Source organism: Poecilia formosa, unplaced genomic scaffold, assembly GCF_000485575.1.
Source record: "Poecilia formosa unplaced genomic scaffold, Poecilia_formosa-5.1.2 Scaffold204, whole genome shotgun sequence".
In the NCBI taxonomy this organism is placed as follows: Eukaryota; Metazoa; Chordata; class Actinopteri; order Cyprinodontiformes; family Poeciliidae; genus Poecilia; species Poecilia formosa.
Genome location: NW_006800143.1, coordinates 534,995 through 551,103, shown reverse-complemented (window position 1 = coordinate 551,103; position 16,109 = coordinate 534,995). Strand labels below are relative to the sequence as shown.

The 16,109-nt window shown below is 39.0% G+C and overlaps 1 protein-coding gene across 14 annotated transcripts in view; it reads left to right on the top strand.

Annotated features, from left to right (window-relative positions):
- rimbp2b (RIMS binding protein 2b) overlaps positions 1-16,109 on the top strand; it is a 90,870-nt gene that overhangs the window by 13,110 nt on the left and 61,651 nt on the right. For all 14 annotated transcript variants that reach the window (XM_016679177.1, XM_016679178.1, XM_016679176.1 and 11 more), the window contains exon 3: positions 2,282-2,404. In XM_016679177.1, the coding sequence (XP_016534663.1) occupies positions 2,282-2,404 (123 nt within the window). The remainder of the gene's footprint in view (positions 1-2,281; positions 2,405-16,109) is intronic.

The window sequence follows — 16,109 nt, the reverse complement described above, 5'->3', positions numbered from 1 at the left end:
TCTGTTTAGCTGATTATTCTTTAAAGCCGCCATCTAGATCTTGGAGATTTGTTTACCTTTTATATATTCTGAAGGCAAAATTTCCAGCAGTGAGTTTGAATGGAATAATTTTTGTTTGTTTTGAAACGTATTTATGAAAAAAAGCAGTCAGAAATTCAGAAATTGCTAACTTTGTACTATTGTAATTTGTAATTTGTTCTTCTAGGATTTAAAAAATGTTATTAGTGGCAGTGAACAACAAAAATAAATAACATGCAAAATGATATCGCAACACATAAATAGCTGCAGACGACACACCAACCTGCGTGCAATAAAAGGAGGAGCTGTTCAACGGCACAGTTGTTGCTTTGAGAGCCTTGCCTTGCGGCGGGGGTAAGGTACAGGACAAAAACACCCCGTTTCCAGATGTCTTCCTGGGTTAGAGAGAATCTAGCGCTGCCTCTGCCATGAGAAACAAACACTAATTGCCCACTGGCCCCTGGTTGGAGATGTGCAGCTGGGGACAAGCGGTTAAAAATAGCATCACTTGTTCCCATGAGTGGCGGGCACAAAGCAGCACAGCATTAGTATTCAGCATTAAAACACGGCGTGGATTTAAAAAAAAAAAAAAGAAAAAAAAAAAGGTCATCTTCTGGCCTTGGCCACAAATGTTAATGTTGGGTACCGACAGAGTACAACAGACTGGGGCAGTAAACTGCATCCTGGGGCTTTGTCCCTCTACAGCCCACCCTACTGAACCACTGTCCTCTGAAAGATCCCAGGAAAAACATGGCATGGAAGCAGCCAAGGGAATGTCATGACATCCGTGTTGTTTTGCTTGTAGCTCAGCAGCATCCATGCTTGTTGGATGAAGTGCTTGTCTCCACGCAGCGATGGCCCTTTACACTTGAGTCGAGTTACAGTTCTCCTTCTATGACACAAAAGCAGCATCTGGTTCCACCTGACTGGAACCATGAATAATTTAATAGTGGGCATTATTATTTCCAGCCAGCACCACTAGCTTGGCAATAACAAGCGACTTAGGTAGTGCTATCAACCTCAGTCGCTAAGTGGTTGAACACAGAGAGAGGATGTTATTTTTACCTTGCTGGCATCTTACACTTTAGTGGGTTTGTGAGTATCTGCTTGAATGAGTTCTTCAGTGTTATTTTTAAGCAGTACGCTTTGCAGTGTTTGTTGGGTAAACAAAGCTGTGCTAAGCACTGAGGAGAGCTAATACAATCAAGATAGAGGCCACAATCTAGTTGCCCTGATGTCACTCACTGAAAGCGCTACCAGACAACGTTCTCGTGGGACAGTGCTGTTATTTGATTTTTATCACCTGAAATCTACAATTAAATACTGTATCAACAGGTTTTTTTTTGTTGTTCATTTATTTAACTGAAGCTGTCCATTAAGGTAAAATCATATTTTGTTTGCACACCTCAAGTTGCTTGGTGTCAAATCACTTCACTGCCTTTGCTGAAAAGGCTGGGGCCAGCACGAAATTCTCATTGAGTGGAAGTGTCATGTACTGACTTTGTGTCATAAACAAACTTCTTTGTGAAATGGCGACAAGTTCGAATTTTAGGGTTATAAACCTCAGGTTACACGGTCTATCACGGGGCAGCATCGAGATATATGGGACAAAAGACCGTGCACGCACACACTCATAGCTCAGGGCAGACACCAATTAGCCTAACATGGGACCTGCAGAGAGCCTGGGCACGCATGGGAAAAAAAAGTACAGGCTGAGACTCAAACACATCATCTTCTACTTTTTATAATAACACAAATACAACAAGCTTTGAACACAGACATTTTAAAAGTGACAATTAGTCCTACTTCAGTTATTAGGCCATAATTGTCTGCGTTTTCTTTTTTTCTTTTTTTCACTTCAAATTTTCCAGTCAAATTGATATTTTCTGTGAGCAAGGGAAAAGTGTAGCAGCCACCTTTAAGCAGACTAACCAACAGTGCCCAGCAGAGTCAGTGTGGCTCTGGAAAAACCTCTGGTCATGCTAACACTTTAACTAGCGTCATTTTAAAGTGACGTTAAGCCGTAGGAACAGTACGGCGAAAGATTCCAGCAGTTTTGAAACTGAATCTCGTTAAACATTTTTTTTTACACCTTGACGCCGTCGATTGATGTGAACTGATGGTTCCAGAATAAAATTAAAGTATAATAATCAGTAATTCAGATATTGTTTGCAAGTATATATGTGTTACACAAGGACAGTTCTTTTCCTTGGATGACAGAACCAACGAGCAGTGACTGACTTCATCCTTGTGATCTTTTCAGCTGAAAAATGATGTTTTGCCCCTTCACTGTGTGGACAACGTTCATCCTCTAGAGGACAACAGCAGAGCTCCACAACTACACCAAGAGTCCCTGAACCACCAAAAGCTCCATCAAGAGTTACTGGTGAGTGCTGTGTGTGAAAGTGAGATGATGGCTTGTTGACGCTCACTATATCATGGGCTATTAGGGGCAGTCGGAGTCTCCACTGGAGGCATTCGCCTTCAGCTTTTTTCTGGCGTTTATTTTGCTCTCCCTTTAACTGGTGAACCACAAATAATCTTGCCTTCAGTAGTTGGGTTCATTTTAAAATGAGCTGCGCCTTCTTCGGTTTATGTTCTTTGAATCCTTCCTGGTTCTGATTGAGGTCAAAGAAGCAGATTTGTTGGTATTTTGATGAGTGAAAATGTTTAAAAAGATGTAATTTCCTATATAAAGTAATACAATTTACTTACAGGATAGCTCTGATCGTCAGTTTTGTACTCAAAGGTGAACTATAGATAAAGCTGCTTCTTGTTACCACACACCTATCGACCACTTTAACTGGCTTATACTGGTTTGGCTACCATTTTTACTCTAGAACTACCTTTTCTTCAAGAAACCAGTTTGATGATTTTAGTTTTGTGACGTTGTACTATCCAGCTGAATTAGCCATAAGAAGATGGGTTCACTGCGGCCATAAAGGCATCAACATCGTTGCCTAGGTAGGCTGTGGTGTTTCACAGTTTCAGAGTTTCTCAATAAAATATCCTCCACGACATTTACGCTACCACCTCCAGCTTTACTCACTGATGAAAGCTGAGGAGGATCCATGCATATTTCTGTCTCATCATCTTAATATTCATCGGATCAGGCAGTGTTTTTCCAGTCTGTTGCTGTCTAATTTTGATGAGTCTTGGCTCAGTTTAGCCTCAGTTTTATCTTATTAAATGAAAGGAGTGGCATCAAGTACGATCCTTAATCAGTCTCCTTAAAAGTTTGATGACTTGTATGTTCAGCGATGGTCTTCCAGATGTTTTGTTTGTTAAAAGTGGTTATTCAAGCTTCTATTGTCTTCCTATCATCTCACATCCATCTCCCCATCCCACTTTAGACCTTCTCACCATGAAGCAGTTTTTTTTTTGTTTTGCTCCTCACTTTCTCTTTTTCTGACAATAAACCGTAGAAATGGTTGTTTGTGCAAACCCTTGCAGATCAGCAGTTTCTGAAGTCTTTCACCGATAACTATGCTGCATTCAGACTTCTGTAAATCCGATTTCTTTTTCGAACTTCAGCAAGTTGCTTGCATCGCGTATAGATTACTAAATGTATTGAATTGCTTCTGTCTGCCTCCCGTAATTCCATGTGTTGTTATTCTGATCCAGTAGCCATGTTGCTGAAAGTTTTACGGATGGTAAATGAGTTTTCTGGGGCTTTTGCAGGCTTAGACTATTTCAGGGATTCCTTGGCGATGTGTAGTCCCACATAGACTGGTGGTAATTCTGCTGTTTTCTCCCACTGTGTGTAGGCCAGTTTAAGTAATCTCTGTTAATTAGACTCCAGTGCAGCAAAACAGAACGAGCTGAGTATTTATGTGCGTAATTGTGCCCAGGAGGCTGCTGGCCCTCCTTCCAATGTCTCGTCAGCACTTAGCATACTGTTGTTTTCATGTTACGGGTGACATCTTTTCACAAAGCCATAAACCGAAGCTTTGTTATTAACAGTTTTTGTGTGTTGACTCACAATGGAGCTGACATTTGCTAATGGTGTGATGAGTTTGAGGAACAATTTTGGCTGCGCGGTTTCCAAATAACAAAGCTGTTGACTCGATCGCAAATTTTAATGGCATGTTAATTAAGATTAGTTTGGATAAAATGCAAAAGACAAAGGCTCGGGTTCTCAAAAGGCTCGCAGATCCCTCAAACCCTCCCGTCTCGCGCCGAGAGTGTGACCCCCTTGCGTTAAAGTCCGCCAGCTGCAGTCTGGCGGGGTGTGAGGTTAGCACCAAGAACTGTGATTGTTTACATAATGATGGTGGTGTGAACCTTATTTTTAAAATTTCTGCCCACTTGTGACAGGGCTGCTTGATAATTAGCTTGTCAGCATGTCTTCAGGGTTTGCTTGGCATTTCAGTCACGCGCAGCAGCATGCTCAAAGCAACTGAGCATGGCTGGAAATAAAGTGGAAAGTAAAATATTTGTCCTTCTTATTCCCAAAGATCTTTGTATCATTTCACATGAAGATTGTTTAAAGACTTAATGTTTAATGAGACTTATATAACAAGAACCTTTGACCGAAGGAGACTACTTTCAGACCTCATCTACTTTCACATATGTATCATAATATTAGAAGGAGTCTAATATCACAAAAAAACATGACTAGTTGTTTGTAGTAACCATGTGTCTGATTCTTTAGAGGCAGACAACAGATAAAGGCAAGGAAAAGTAGGGATTTTAGTCATTTAAAGTGTGGGTGAGGGGCAGTGATGTTAGGTCCCTCAAGAATAAAAAAAAGAGATGATGATGATGATGAATTAAAAAAATCTGTCACAGAGTCAATAATTACAAATATTACGTGGTCCTGTGTAACACTGTGGGGGACTTCTTCAGAAAACTCCATCAGCCTGCAGCTCTGGTATTTTACGACGGAGATGCAATCAGCAAACTTCACAAGCGTTCTGTTGATGGTGGTTTCCCTTTGATGCAGCCGACTATCACTGCGCCGTCAAGTTTGTGAGCAAAAGCTTAAAGAACAAAAGCTGGTTTTAATAGAAGGGATGCTTTCAGTCTGGGGATAAAAAAAATCAGACTTTATCTGAAAATGTAAAGAAAATAATCCAATCTTTGGTTAAATACATCTACTTCTGGGTTCTCCTCGGTGTACTTTAAGCCTGGCGGGCCACCAGGCTTTATTTGTGCCCCCACCAGGCTAAGGATTGCTTATTTTATTTTAGTCTTTTTAAAATGTTTGCATTTTTAAGACTTTATAGTTGGTGTTCAGGAATTAATCTTCCAATCTTCTGATGATACATAATTATTGAGTGATATTTTCAAATTTCCCATCAACTTTAAACATTTTGTAACTCAAAATGTTTTAGTTACAAAACATTTTTGTTTTGTTACTAAAACATTTTTGTTTTGCCAATTATGTTTTGTAACACGACGGGCCACTCGATGAATGACTGACCTAATACCCAATCACTGGGCTTAGCAAGTTTTCTGGGGGAAACCTTGTATTTTCTTAAATACATTTAGCTAAATTTGATGACAAAGTCAACCTGCTGTCACACAGTTTAATACACTGGCATTTTGAAAATTTTGAGTTAAGTGGGTGTAAGCATGAGGAACTGATGGATAATTTCCAGAAGATCAAACTCCATCATTTGAAGTACATGAAGGGTCACAGCAGCCCCTTTGTTTATATATTCAATACCCTTGATGTTCAGCCGTCACGTCAACTAAATAGTTGACAAATACACCGGACTAGTTAAAAATAGCCTGTGCTAGTACAAGATTTTTCTGCACTATTTCAAAATAGTAACTTTTTTTTTTTTCAGGTACTGATACTTTAGGTCGGCTAGTCGTATCTAAAAAGTCCTGACAATTATTTGGATCGTTGAGGTGGAATAATGCCCGAGCATGATACATTTCTGTGATGTATCCATCTTGTTTTATTTTAATTCAGCTTATAACATTTACTGGGTGTCTACTCTATGAAAGACCCCAAGTGGTCAGATAAATAATTAGCTGAAATAATTAGTAAAAGTCAGCTTTTGTTTGCCTCTCAGTTTTAGTCATCCAGCATCCTGTTGGGAGGGAACTGACTGACTGGCATCGTTTGGAGTTAATTAAAGCGAAAGAGTCTGACAGGCTCATGAATAATAGTGAGATCTTTCTGTTTCTGTGTGGGTATCAGCCATGTCAGAGGAGTCATAAGACGGAACAATAATGCAGAGAAATACAGATCGCATTTAGCTGGGACTGATTTATAATCTGCATTCTCATGTAATTTACACCTATTGAACTTCTGACATGTTCCTCCAAGTTTTCCAAAAGTCACAATTTTTAGTTTATATCTCAGATATTCAATTGAAACTGAAAAATCTGGGTGATATGCTGCTTGATGTGTTATTGGCTGGCGTTTGCAATTCAAGCAACCAATCCAGTAGCTGCATTTATTTTCCTTGGCACTGATTGGCTGTAACCTGGAAGAGTGGAAATAATTAGGACTGTAGATATATGCGGTAGGGCTAAGACTGTTTCCACTGTGTGCACAGTATTAATGCATATTAAGGTATATTTGGTCTTTGACATATTAAAATAGGCAGTTAGATTGACAGGATTTTAGCTATTCACTGCAGCTGTGGTGTCTAATCCCCTTAAACACCAGGAGTCCACTGTACATGATAATATTTGAATCTTTATACTTAAGTTAAAATAAAAAAAACAGCCACTTAATGCACACTATCATTTCTCTTGTGGGTCATTTTGTTTTTATTAGAGGCTGCAGTAAGACTTGTGCACTCGTGACTGGAACATGAGTGTTTCAGAGTCCCATGCATTGTGCTTTTGCAAGTGGGGAGAAGCATATGGAGGCCATAAGTGCTAAAGATGCAAAGCTAAAGAACATCAACTATCAAGTGTGAAAACACCCATAGAAAATCCTGGTTTTGCTTTTAGACCTAAAAAAGTGTTAAAATACAGATCGTAAAACACAAGCGAAATTAAATGCTTCACAGGAAAGCTCTCACTTTCATCACTTGCATTTTTAATGTGGTCTATTTCTTCGGAGACACAAAGTTCATCTGATTTGCTTTATCATTCTGTTCACATTACATCTCATCTAATGTCAGTGTAGTCAGATAAAAAACAAACAAACAAAGAAACAGATATTTTTCTTGGTAAAATATGAGAGAGTTTGATGTTTATTATTTATTGTTTTGGAGTAGGTGAGCAACAAGATACAAAGCAAAGCACAGTTTTTTCTAGGAACAGGTTCCCCTGCTCAACTATAAATTACAAAGGATCTCTTTGCTTCATGCAAAACTGTCTGAACACTGACTGATGTGGTAAAAATGGCAATTTTCTCAGGGAGCATAGAGCGCAAGAGGAAGGAGCTGCTACGTTAGCGAAGTGACTAAGTATCTATTTATACTGAAATATCCTTTTTCAGACATTTTCTATATGTGGGTTGCATGAGCAGATTTGCTGTCTGTTGTGAAGATAATTTAGCAATTTAGTGGCTTGTGTTGTAATGTGATATGCAATGCTTGGCAAGGCGATTCTCCAAACACCATTTGCGAAACACGTGTTTCTCTTTCTCTCTGCTTCATTACTGTGCTCTTTATGCTCCACTTGAAAATTGATATGGAAGCCGTCTCTTTTCGGGGCTTATCGTCAGAACTGAGGGCTTATTTGAGCTGCATTCAGTTTGACGGCAACGTGAATCATCAGGCCAAGAACCTTTAACATCCCGGTCCCGGTATGGCAAAGTATAGGCAGCATACAAAGCTAAAAATATTGAGTGTAGTTTATTTCAAGTTTTGCACATTTCAGCAGCAAGGCAGTTCAAAGTTATTTACATCACGAAATAATTTTTACCATCCCAAATGCTTGTGCAGCACAAGATTTACTGGCAGTGTCTGCACCTTATCATCACCTTATCACCTTGCATACAAAGCTACACCTCTTGAACTTGTGATAGATGTGATAGGTGAACATGAAGTGGTGCATAATTGTGAATTGACAGGTAAATCATGTCTGCTTTTGCACTTCGTTTTTGTTTTTTGTTTTTACCAGTATATGTATTCAACCACCTTTGTCTGCAATTCCAGTAGAACATTTTTTGAGGTACATCTCTACCACTTTTGCACATGTAGAGACTAATATTTGGCAGTTTTTTTATATATGTAAAATAGCTCAAAATTAGTCAGACTGAATAAAGTGTCTTTGTGAGCAGCAGCTTTTAGGTGTTGTTAACTAATTCTGAATTGGATTTCTGCCTAAACTTTAAATACATACATGAATATGGTTTGGTCCTAAACCATTGCATTGTAGCTCTTCACGTTGGAAGGGGAACATAAGCGTACCTTTGCCAATGAGCGTGGATGGTAGGTGAGTGTTTGTGTTTTTGTGCATGTATCAATATTGGAGGCTTTAAGCGCTGGGGCTGGGGGCAAACCTCATGTTTACATCACTTGTAATGAAATTAGAGCTGCGTGGCGCCCACACTACGGGCCTTCACTGATCCTCTAATTCAATTACTCCCCTTATTAACGCTCAGATGCTGCTGGCTGACCCAGGACCACATTCTTCCCTTGCTACGCACCATTCACTCAACAGCTCCTTTTTTCTTCTCTAATGGACTGATTAGTTCTCTTTGTTTTATTGATGCACGTGAGTTATCCAGGATTCTCCTTGGCAGCAGAGTATGACTATTTATCCCGAAGCCTCCGTTGTCAGGATGACACAAAAATCTTCAGAAGATAATATCAGGTTCTGAGGATTTTGGGACGTTTGAGAAAATCCAAGTAACTGAGATCAAGGGTGTCTGTACTGGTGTGACGAGGAACAGGAACCGTCACTTAAATAAGCAGAGTGTTGGGTTTTCCTCAGTTTAGACATGTTTTTGTCACGCTTCAGTGTACGTTTTTATAGAAATGATGCGCATGTTCACGACTAATTGACAGTACTCAAAATAAGGTGGTTGTATGAACCATTAATATTGGTCAACACATTGCTTTGAGATCATGGAGATGAAAAATAAGAACTGAATCCTGTTTATAGCACATTATTTTTCTCATAATTCCATATTCGCATGTTCAAGGTTTCCCCCAGAAAACTTGCTAAACCCAGTGGTTGGTCGCTGGGTCAGTCATTCATCCAGCGGCCCGTCGTGTTTTTGAGTTAAAAAATGTTTAACGTTGAGAGAAAATTTGAAAATACCACCCGATAATCATGTGTTATTGAAAGTTTGGAAGATTAATACCTGAACACCAGCTATGAAGTCTTAAAAATGCAAACATTTTAAAAAGACTTAAATAAATAAGCAATGCTTAGCCTGGTCGGGGCACAAGTAAAGCCTGGTGGCCCGTCAGGCTTATAAAACACTCTGGGAAACCCTGCATGTTTACATTACACCTAAAAGTTTTCTCAGTGATAGTTTGCCAGTCATTTTTTTAATGAAACCTAGAAGTGCTTCATCACTGCTTCATGCCAACAGCCTGGCATAATGGTTCCACACTGCATCACAATCTACGCCGTGTCTTTTTTTTTTTTTTTTTTTTTTTTTTTTTTTTTTTTTTGCTGGAAAACAACTTGGTGATTAGCCACCTGTAGCTCATATTTACCTAACAGTAAAAACAGTCAGCATTTGTTTTGTTTTCTNTTCGAGGCAGGTAAATTTTCCTCGAGGAATTTTAGTAATCGAGGTACTCGAATCATTCGAGGAATCGTTTCAGCCCTAAAGGTTTCCCCCAGAAAACTTGCTAAACCCAGTGGTTGGTCGGTAGGTCAGTCATTCATCCAGCGGCCCGTCGTGCTTTTGAGTTAAAAAATGTTTAACGTTGAGAGAAAATTTGAAAATACCACCCGATAATCATGTGTTATTGAAAGTTTGGAAGATTAATACCTGAACACCAGCTATGAAGTCTTAAAAATGCAAACATTTTAAAAAGACTTAAATAAATAAGCAATGCTTAGCCTGGTCGGGGCACAAGTAAAGCCTGGTGGCCCGTCAGGCTTATAAAACACTCTGGGAAACCCTGCATGTTTACATTACACCTAAAAGTTTTCTCAGTGATAGTTTGCCAGTCATTTTTTTAATGAAACCTAGAAGTGCTTCATCACTGCTTCATGCCAACAGCCTGGCATAATGGTTCCACACTGCATCACAATCTACGCCGTGTCTTTTTTTTTTTTTTTTTGCTGGAAAACAACTTGGTGATTAGCCACCTGTAGCTCATATTTACCTAACAGTAAAAACAGTCAGCATTTGTTTTGTTTTCTCTGCACCAGTGAAAAGCTCAGTCCTTGCTCGGTCTCCTCCAAGGTCAGGTGTGTCTGAGCTCAGCTGACACCAGAGGCCTTCCTGTGCAGCCTGACCTGTCATGATAGCCACATATGTAAGCGTCACATTATACTTTTTAATCATTCAACAGCGCCGTGGCATCCCAAGGCAAAGCCAGAGGTTTTAATGCTGGAAAGCGTGCATATTGTGACACACCATCAAATATTGTGCATTGAAGGTTGAAATCATAGAATGTTCTCGAGCTGAACTAGCTACAACTTTGAAAACATTTGCTTCTTACCTCTGATTAAAAGCTGGAGGAAGTCCTTTATATGGATTTATCACATGTTTGCACAATCGCCCTGTTTTTGTGACCTGCCTGAGCTCATGCATGACACAATGGAGCTAAATCATCTTGTGCCAATATTTAGTCTATCAAAACTAAGTCACTGCCAAGTTCCTCAATCTCCAGGACCTGCATGGAGCTTATTAAATTTTCAATCTGCTACCGGCTCTCTTTTTCGCCTCACAGGATGAATGTGGCCTTTTAATAATGTAACCAGTTTTAACAAGATTGTAAAATGTTCATCTAACTTTCATAGACTCTGTTAGCAAAGTGACAAATTCATAAGATGGCAGGAATTATTTTGGCAGCCCATCAATCATTTTTCTTTTTTGCCTCCATGTAGGTCGGAGTGATTTGCCAAAGTTTACAGCTTTCTGCAGAGAAGTTGTTTGAGTCATCCCTGTGGCTTAGCAATAAAATAAAAGTACGACATAAGACATTTAAGTCGCACTTCTGGAACCTAACAGTGCTTTAATGATCGCTCCTCTTCTCCTCTTCCTCATCTCTAATGTACATAAGTTACACAAGTCTAAATCCTGAAAGCAAATCTTCCCTTCAGATGCAGCATCTGCCACATAATGTTTTTATTTAATGAATTAGTTTATAGTTGACGATTCCTCTCTGTTTCCACACGCAGTGTGTGTTTCGGTGACGTCAGTCGTCAGGTCTGGGTCAAGGCAGAGTGCACGTGAACGCCTCTGGCAGCCGTAGCGTGCACGCTTCGGCCTCTCAGGCATTGTTTGAGTAATGTGACCTTCATGGGGAGATTAAAATATGTAACAGGCGTGCATTGATTTCTGGATTGGCCGTTGGTATTTATGGACACAGTCAGTGCATAAATATTGATACTTTTGCTCCTCTGGAGGGAGGAGGATGAGTTTGTCTCGAGAGCCAGCAGAGGGAAACGAGTGAGAATAGAAACAAGGATTTGTATGCGATGTAAAAGTACAATTCATAGCGCATGTGATTTGGTAACCTAAATCGGCTTGTGACCCGTCAGCTTTAATAGGGTCACTCTCATTACATGGTGGCTAATTACAATGCCTGTTATTTATATCGCTAAGCTTTAATATCTGGTAAAGGAGGCGCTTCACAGAGTAGCTAGCTCATACCTACATGAAGTTAAAACCTGCCTTTTTGTCTCAAAGTGCTATTCATGCTTTGTAAAAAGGTACTTTATGATATTTTGGTCGATGTTGCTCTTTTAGTTCAAGCTTATCTGTTGACCTGTCTTTCAATGGTTTACTTTGAAAAGGAGATGTTTTAAATGAATCTCTTAGCCATGGTTACCTCCTTGTAACTGTGTGCTGGCCTTACTGCTTTGCCTGAAAAAGGCATCACAGGCAAGGATATTAATACTTCTTATATGAATGCACTCTAATCAACTATTTATTGAATCATGAAGAACTTCAGAGAGAGAGAGAGAGGTGTTCAGGTGCTGTGAAGAAAGCTTTTATGTCTAAGAGCGTCCACCGGGAGTCTCCTTAAAAGGAGAAACTACCTCCAGTGCAGAGCTTGCTCAGCTATGGCATCATGGGTGATTGATCAGATCTGGCCAGTGATTCAGGAGAAGTTTGGCGATGAACAATTCACTTTACAGCGAGATGTTAAAGAAATAACAAAGTAGGTCAGGGATCAATACGTTGACGCTTTGGCTTCGTGGCTGTTAGACGCCTTACATCCTAAACTCAGTCAGGTGTGGAGATTTCCGCAAACTTCAAATCTTTGAAAAAAATTTGAGGAAGAGATTATATACCAACACAGAATAAGAAAAATCTGCAAAAAATAAATAAAAATGACACATTAGATATTTTGGCTCTATTTGCCAAAGAATAGAAAAACAACCCTTTAACTAATTGGACGGTTTTCATTATTTACAAAAACATGTCTGTTTTTTTTTTTTTTTTTTTTTTGGATATAAAGTATTTGGAGGTTGCTAATTGACCAGAGTCCAAGCACCTGTTAATTAGAGTGGTGTCGGGGTGAAATTAAAGGCCGCTGAGAGCCCCCAGCATTTCTCCTAGACAGAGAGAGGCTCGAGCTGATAAGCAGACATGTTATGAGCTTCGTTATTGTTTGCTGCAAAGCCCTCTGCTGTTTTCTCAAATTTCACTCCTGTTGGAGCTGACAATTTCTTGTTCATCAGAGCATTTTGCTCAGGTTTCCAGCATTTTTGTTCCGTAAGCTTGTTGTTGAAACTCACGCCGCTCGCTACATTTTGAAACCGTTTTTGAAGTTTTGTTCTTAGGAGGTTCTTCATGATAAGTGTTAGGGGGCAAGTGGTTCTGACAGTCTAAGTGGAGATGACTCAAAGTTGCATTACTTTTTCTTCAATGAAATGTGAAAAAAGTGGCTGTCAGGGGGATTCGTGCAGATTCCTTAGATCAACCTTCAATCTCTGTTTTTGTTTGTTCACTTGTCCTTTTAGTTGCTAGAGTTTAGGTGTTTTCTGAAGTGATGTTCTGTAATGTTATTATTAGTAATAGTTTCCATTCTGTAACTTGAACTGAAATGTGCATATTGATAGGATACAACCTTGTATTTAAGTGATCAGCCCAAATGATCTGATCGTGACAAGAAAAACCCAGGTATAGCATTCGAAATGCTGTGCAAAAGCCTGTTACACAGTCCAAATTTTGCTGCACCCTTTGCATACTTGGAACAACTGATCAGTTCCAGTTAAAGACGACTGATGCTTTGTGCAGCTTCACTCTACATAACTTTAGTACCAAAACGTTGAGTAATGTCAGCTAAAATGCTCTTGTATCCTATGGATGTAAATCATTTACCGATTGCCTTAATTTGCTAAAATTAGCTAAGATTGGGGTCTATGTGACTAGCTGTTAGCCATTTAGTGCTTTCAGGACTTATTTCTAACAAACCCACTGCTTCTTACTTCAGATAAAAGAACAACTAATGATAACAACAGCGTATTCCTTCAGAAAAATTCAAACTAACCCTTCTCTATTTTACAGATTTTTTAAGTTTTCCTATCAGCAATGAAACGTTGCAAAGGATAAGTTTCACACTAGCTGTTTGCTCAGGTCTCTCTCAGTATCTGAGCAGAGTTGAAAACGGATCACATCAAAGTGACGGACAGGGAGCTACTGAAGTCTCTCACTGTGAACTGCGTTGTAATCGTTGGGGGAAAAAAACCCATAAGATTATTAAGGGAAATCCACATTCCTTAGATCAAATATGTAACATACAGCTTTGCTAACATGATAATATGAAAATATATTGCAATTGAAAAAAAAATGGCCACACAAAATCCCAGAGTAACAATGATGCTGATTAGCTAACATGCATTGATCTGGAACTAGATTCATTCATTAATGTTAAGAAACCTTGAAACCTTTGTTTTGACTTTTTCTTGAATTGTTACGAGTCTCATACTTATTTGTGGAGTTTACTGAATGTGTGGAATAATTCAGTCGGTGTTGTTTGCGATGCTGCGCCACTGGTTAGCTGCAGCTACCCATCCACACTCTGTAACTTAATACGAAGGGTTGGATGACGGCGAAGCCTTCAGCTGACGTTCAGGATCACGTTGCAGTCTTTTGCTGCAGTTTCAGAACTCAGTGAAGACTAGTTCGTCGAGCTTCAAGGCGCAGGCATAGATGTGGAAATCTGTCACTGGCTGCCCGAATGCGAGCTGGATATGAGGGAACTAGTCTTTAAAGCTTGCACATACTCTGTGTGGGAGAAGGTAAGGCCATGCTAGAGAGACAATTTAGAGAAATGATTCGCTGTCGTATTTAAGTTTGGGCTGTGCTACTTTACTGACACATTCAAAGTTTTGATTTGGTAATAAAGTTATTTGTTTAAGGCAAAAAGTAGCACAAAGTTTCCTTCATGTTTAACAGACCTAACAGCAGAGATGGATAGCTATGCCTCCTTGTAGTGCAAGCAGTCGGGAGTTTTCTTACCCATTCTGGAATAATCCTGATTCAGACTTTTCTACGAAAGAGACGTTAATAGTGGCAGATGTCAGAGAAAGGCAATGAAATTTATGCCAGACGGTTTCGGATGATTCTTTTGTATTAATAATGCCAGCAATTAGCATTTTTTTGTTCTTTATAATTAATGACTTTTTGTCATAATGTTCCAACACAAAATGAATTCCGCATATCCAGTTTCTCCTTTTATAGCCCGTCAAATATGAAAATGTTTTGTGTAGACTTGCACGTTTCTGCACAATATTGAGAAAATATTTGAGTGTTATTATTGAATGTTTCAAAGATGTTTAGTGACTTCAATTCTCCCACATCTTCATTGCTCTTTTTGCCTGACAAAAAGAGCAGTGAAGTCTACTCTATGCTGAAATTGTTGTTTAACAGCTGCTTTCAGCTTTGTAAATATATCTGGGATATATGTAAATGAAATATTTACATTTTGTGTGAAACTCAGGTTGTGCTTTTGTATAATTATTTCAAAAGCAACAACTCTTGCCTATAGAGTTTTTTTTTTCTGTTGGCACCCTAGAATGTAAGACATTATCAACTCAAGCTAAAAATTGAGACCAATACAAAATATAGAACTTCTAACTTTATGTGGAAGTCTAAAGGCCACTTATTGCAAAATCCATGTCTGCATTTTGTGGAAGACAGCTTGAAATGCAATACATTTTTGTTGGTATTTTTGACGTTTCATGAATAAACACTTTCCATACGAATAAGAAAATCATACCCACACCTGACGCAGACGAGAGTGTCCACTCTCTGTGTCCACGGTCACAGAGAGTTTTGAAGGCAATATTATCACAACACAATTTCCTGATATTTGCTAAAGTCAAAGGTGAAACTAATCTATTTGTGGAGAACAAAAATAGGAAAAAAATTTTTGTTTATTTGCTTTTTTGTGTGGAACCACGGCGTACAGAGAACATTAAGCACAGCGCAGAACGAGGTCTCGATGCTCATTTCTTAGTTTTTGCTGAAATCTGATTTTTTTTTTGTGTGTGTGTGTGTTTGTGTGTGTGTGGCCCTTCATGCGATTCAAATGATGCGACCGGAATCAGCCTTCTGCATGACCCCAAAGGTGTAACCCGCAGTAATAATGGATGCCACCACCCAGGAGCTAATAGGAATTCAAATAGAAAAATTAAGTAAAAAAAAAAACAAAACAAAAAAAAAAACAAAGAGTAAAAACACTAATGAACACCCATCAAATAACAGACATAAAATAACTTAATACACGGTTAACATTATGTATAACATGTTATCAGACTAATTGTAGGAGGGAAAATAAGCAATTACTCATTTAAATTTTGGGGGGAATTATTTTACATGATAATAATAGTTAGCCAGTATAAAGTTCAGTTTCATTTTAGAGTCTGACATGCGGTATTTAATGATTCTGTTGCAATACGTACTGCTCGCTGCAGCCATTTTAACACGAATCCAATATAGAGGTTTTCATTAAATGTATTTTTTGTTCATTTTAATTCAGCCAATGATCCAGCCATCAACCACAATCTTAGTTACTCATGTGGCCCCT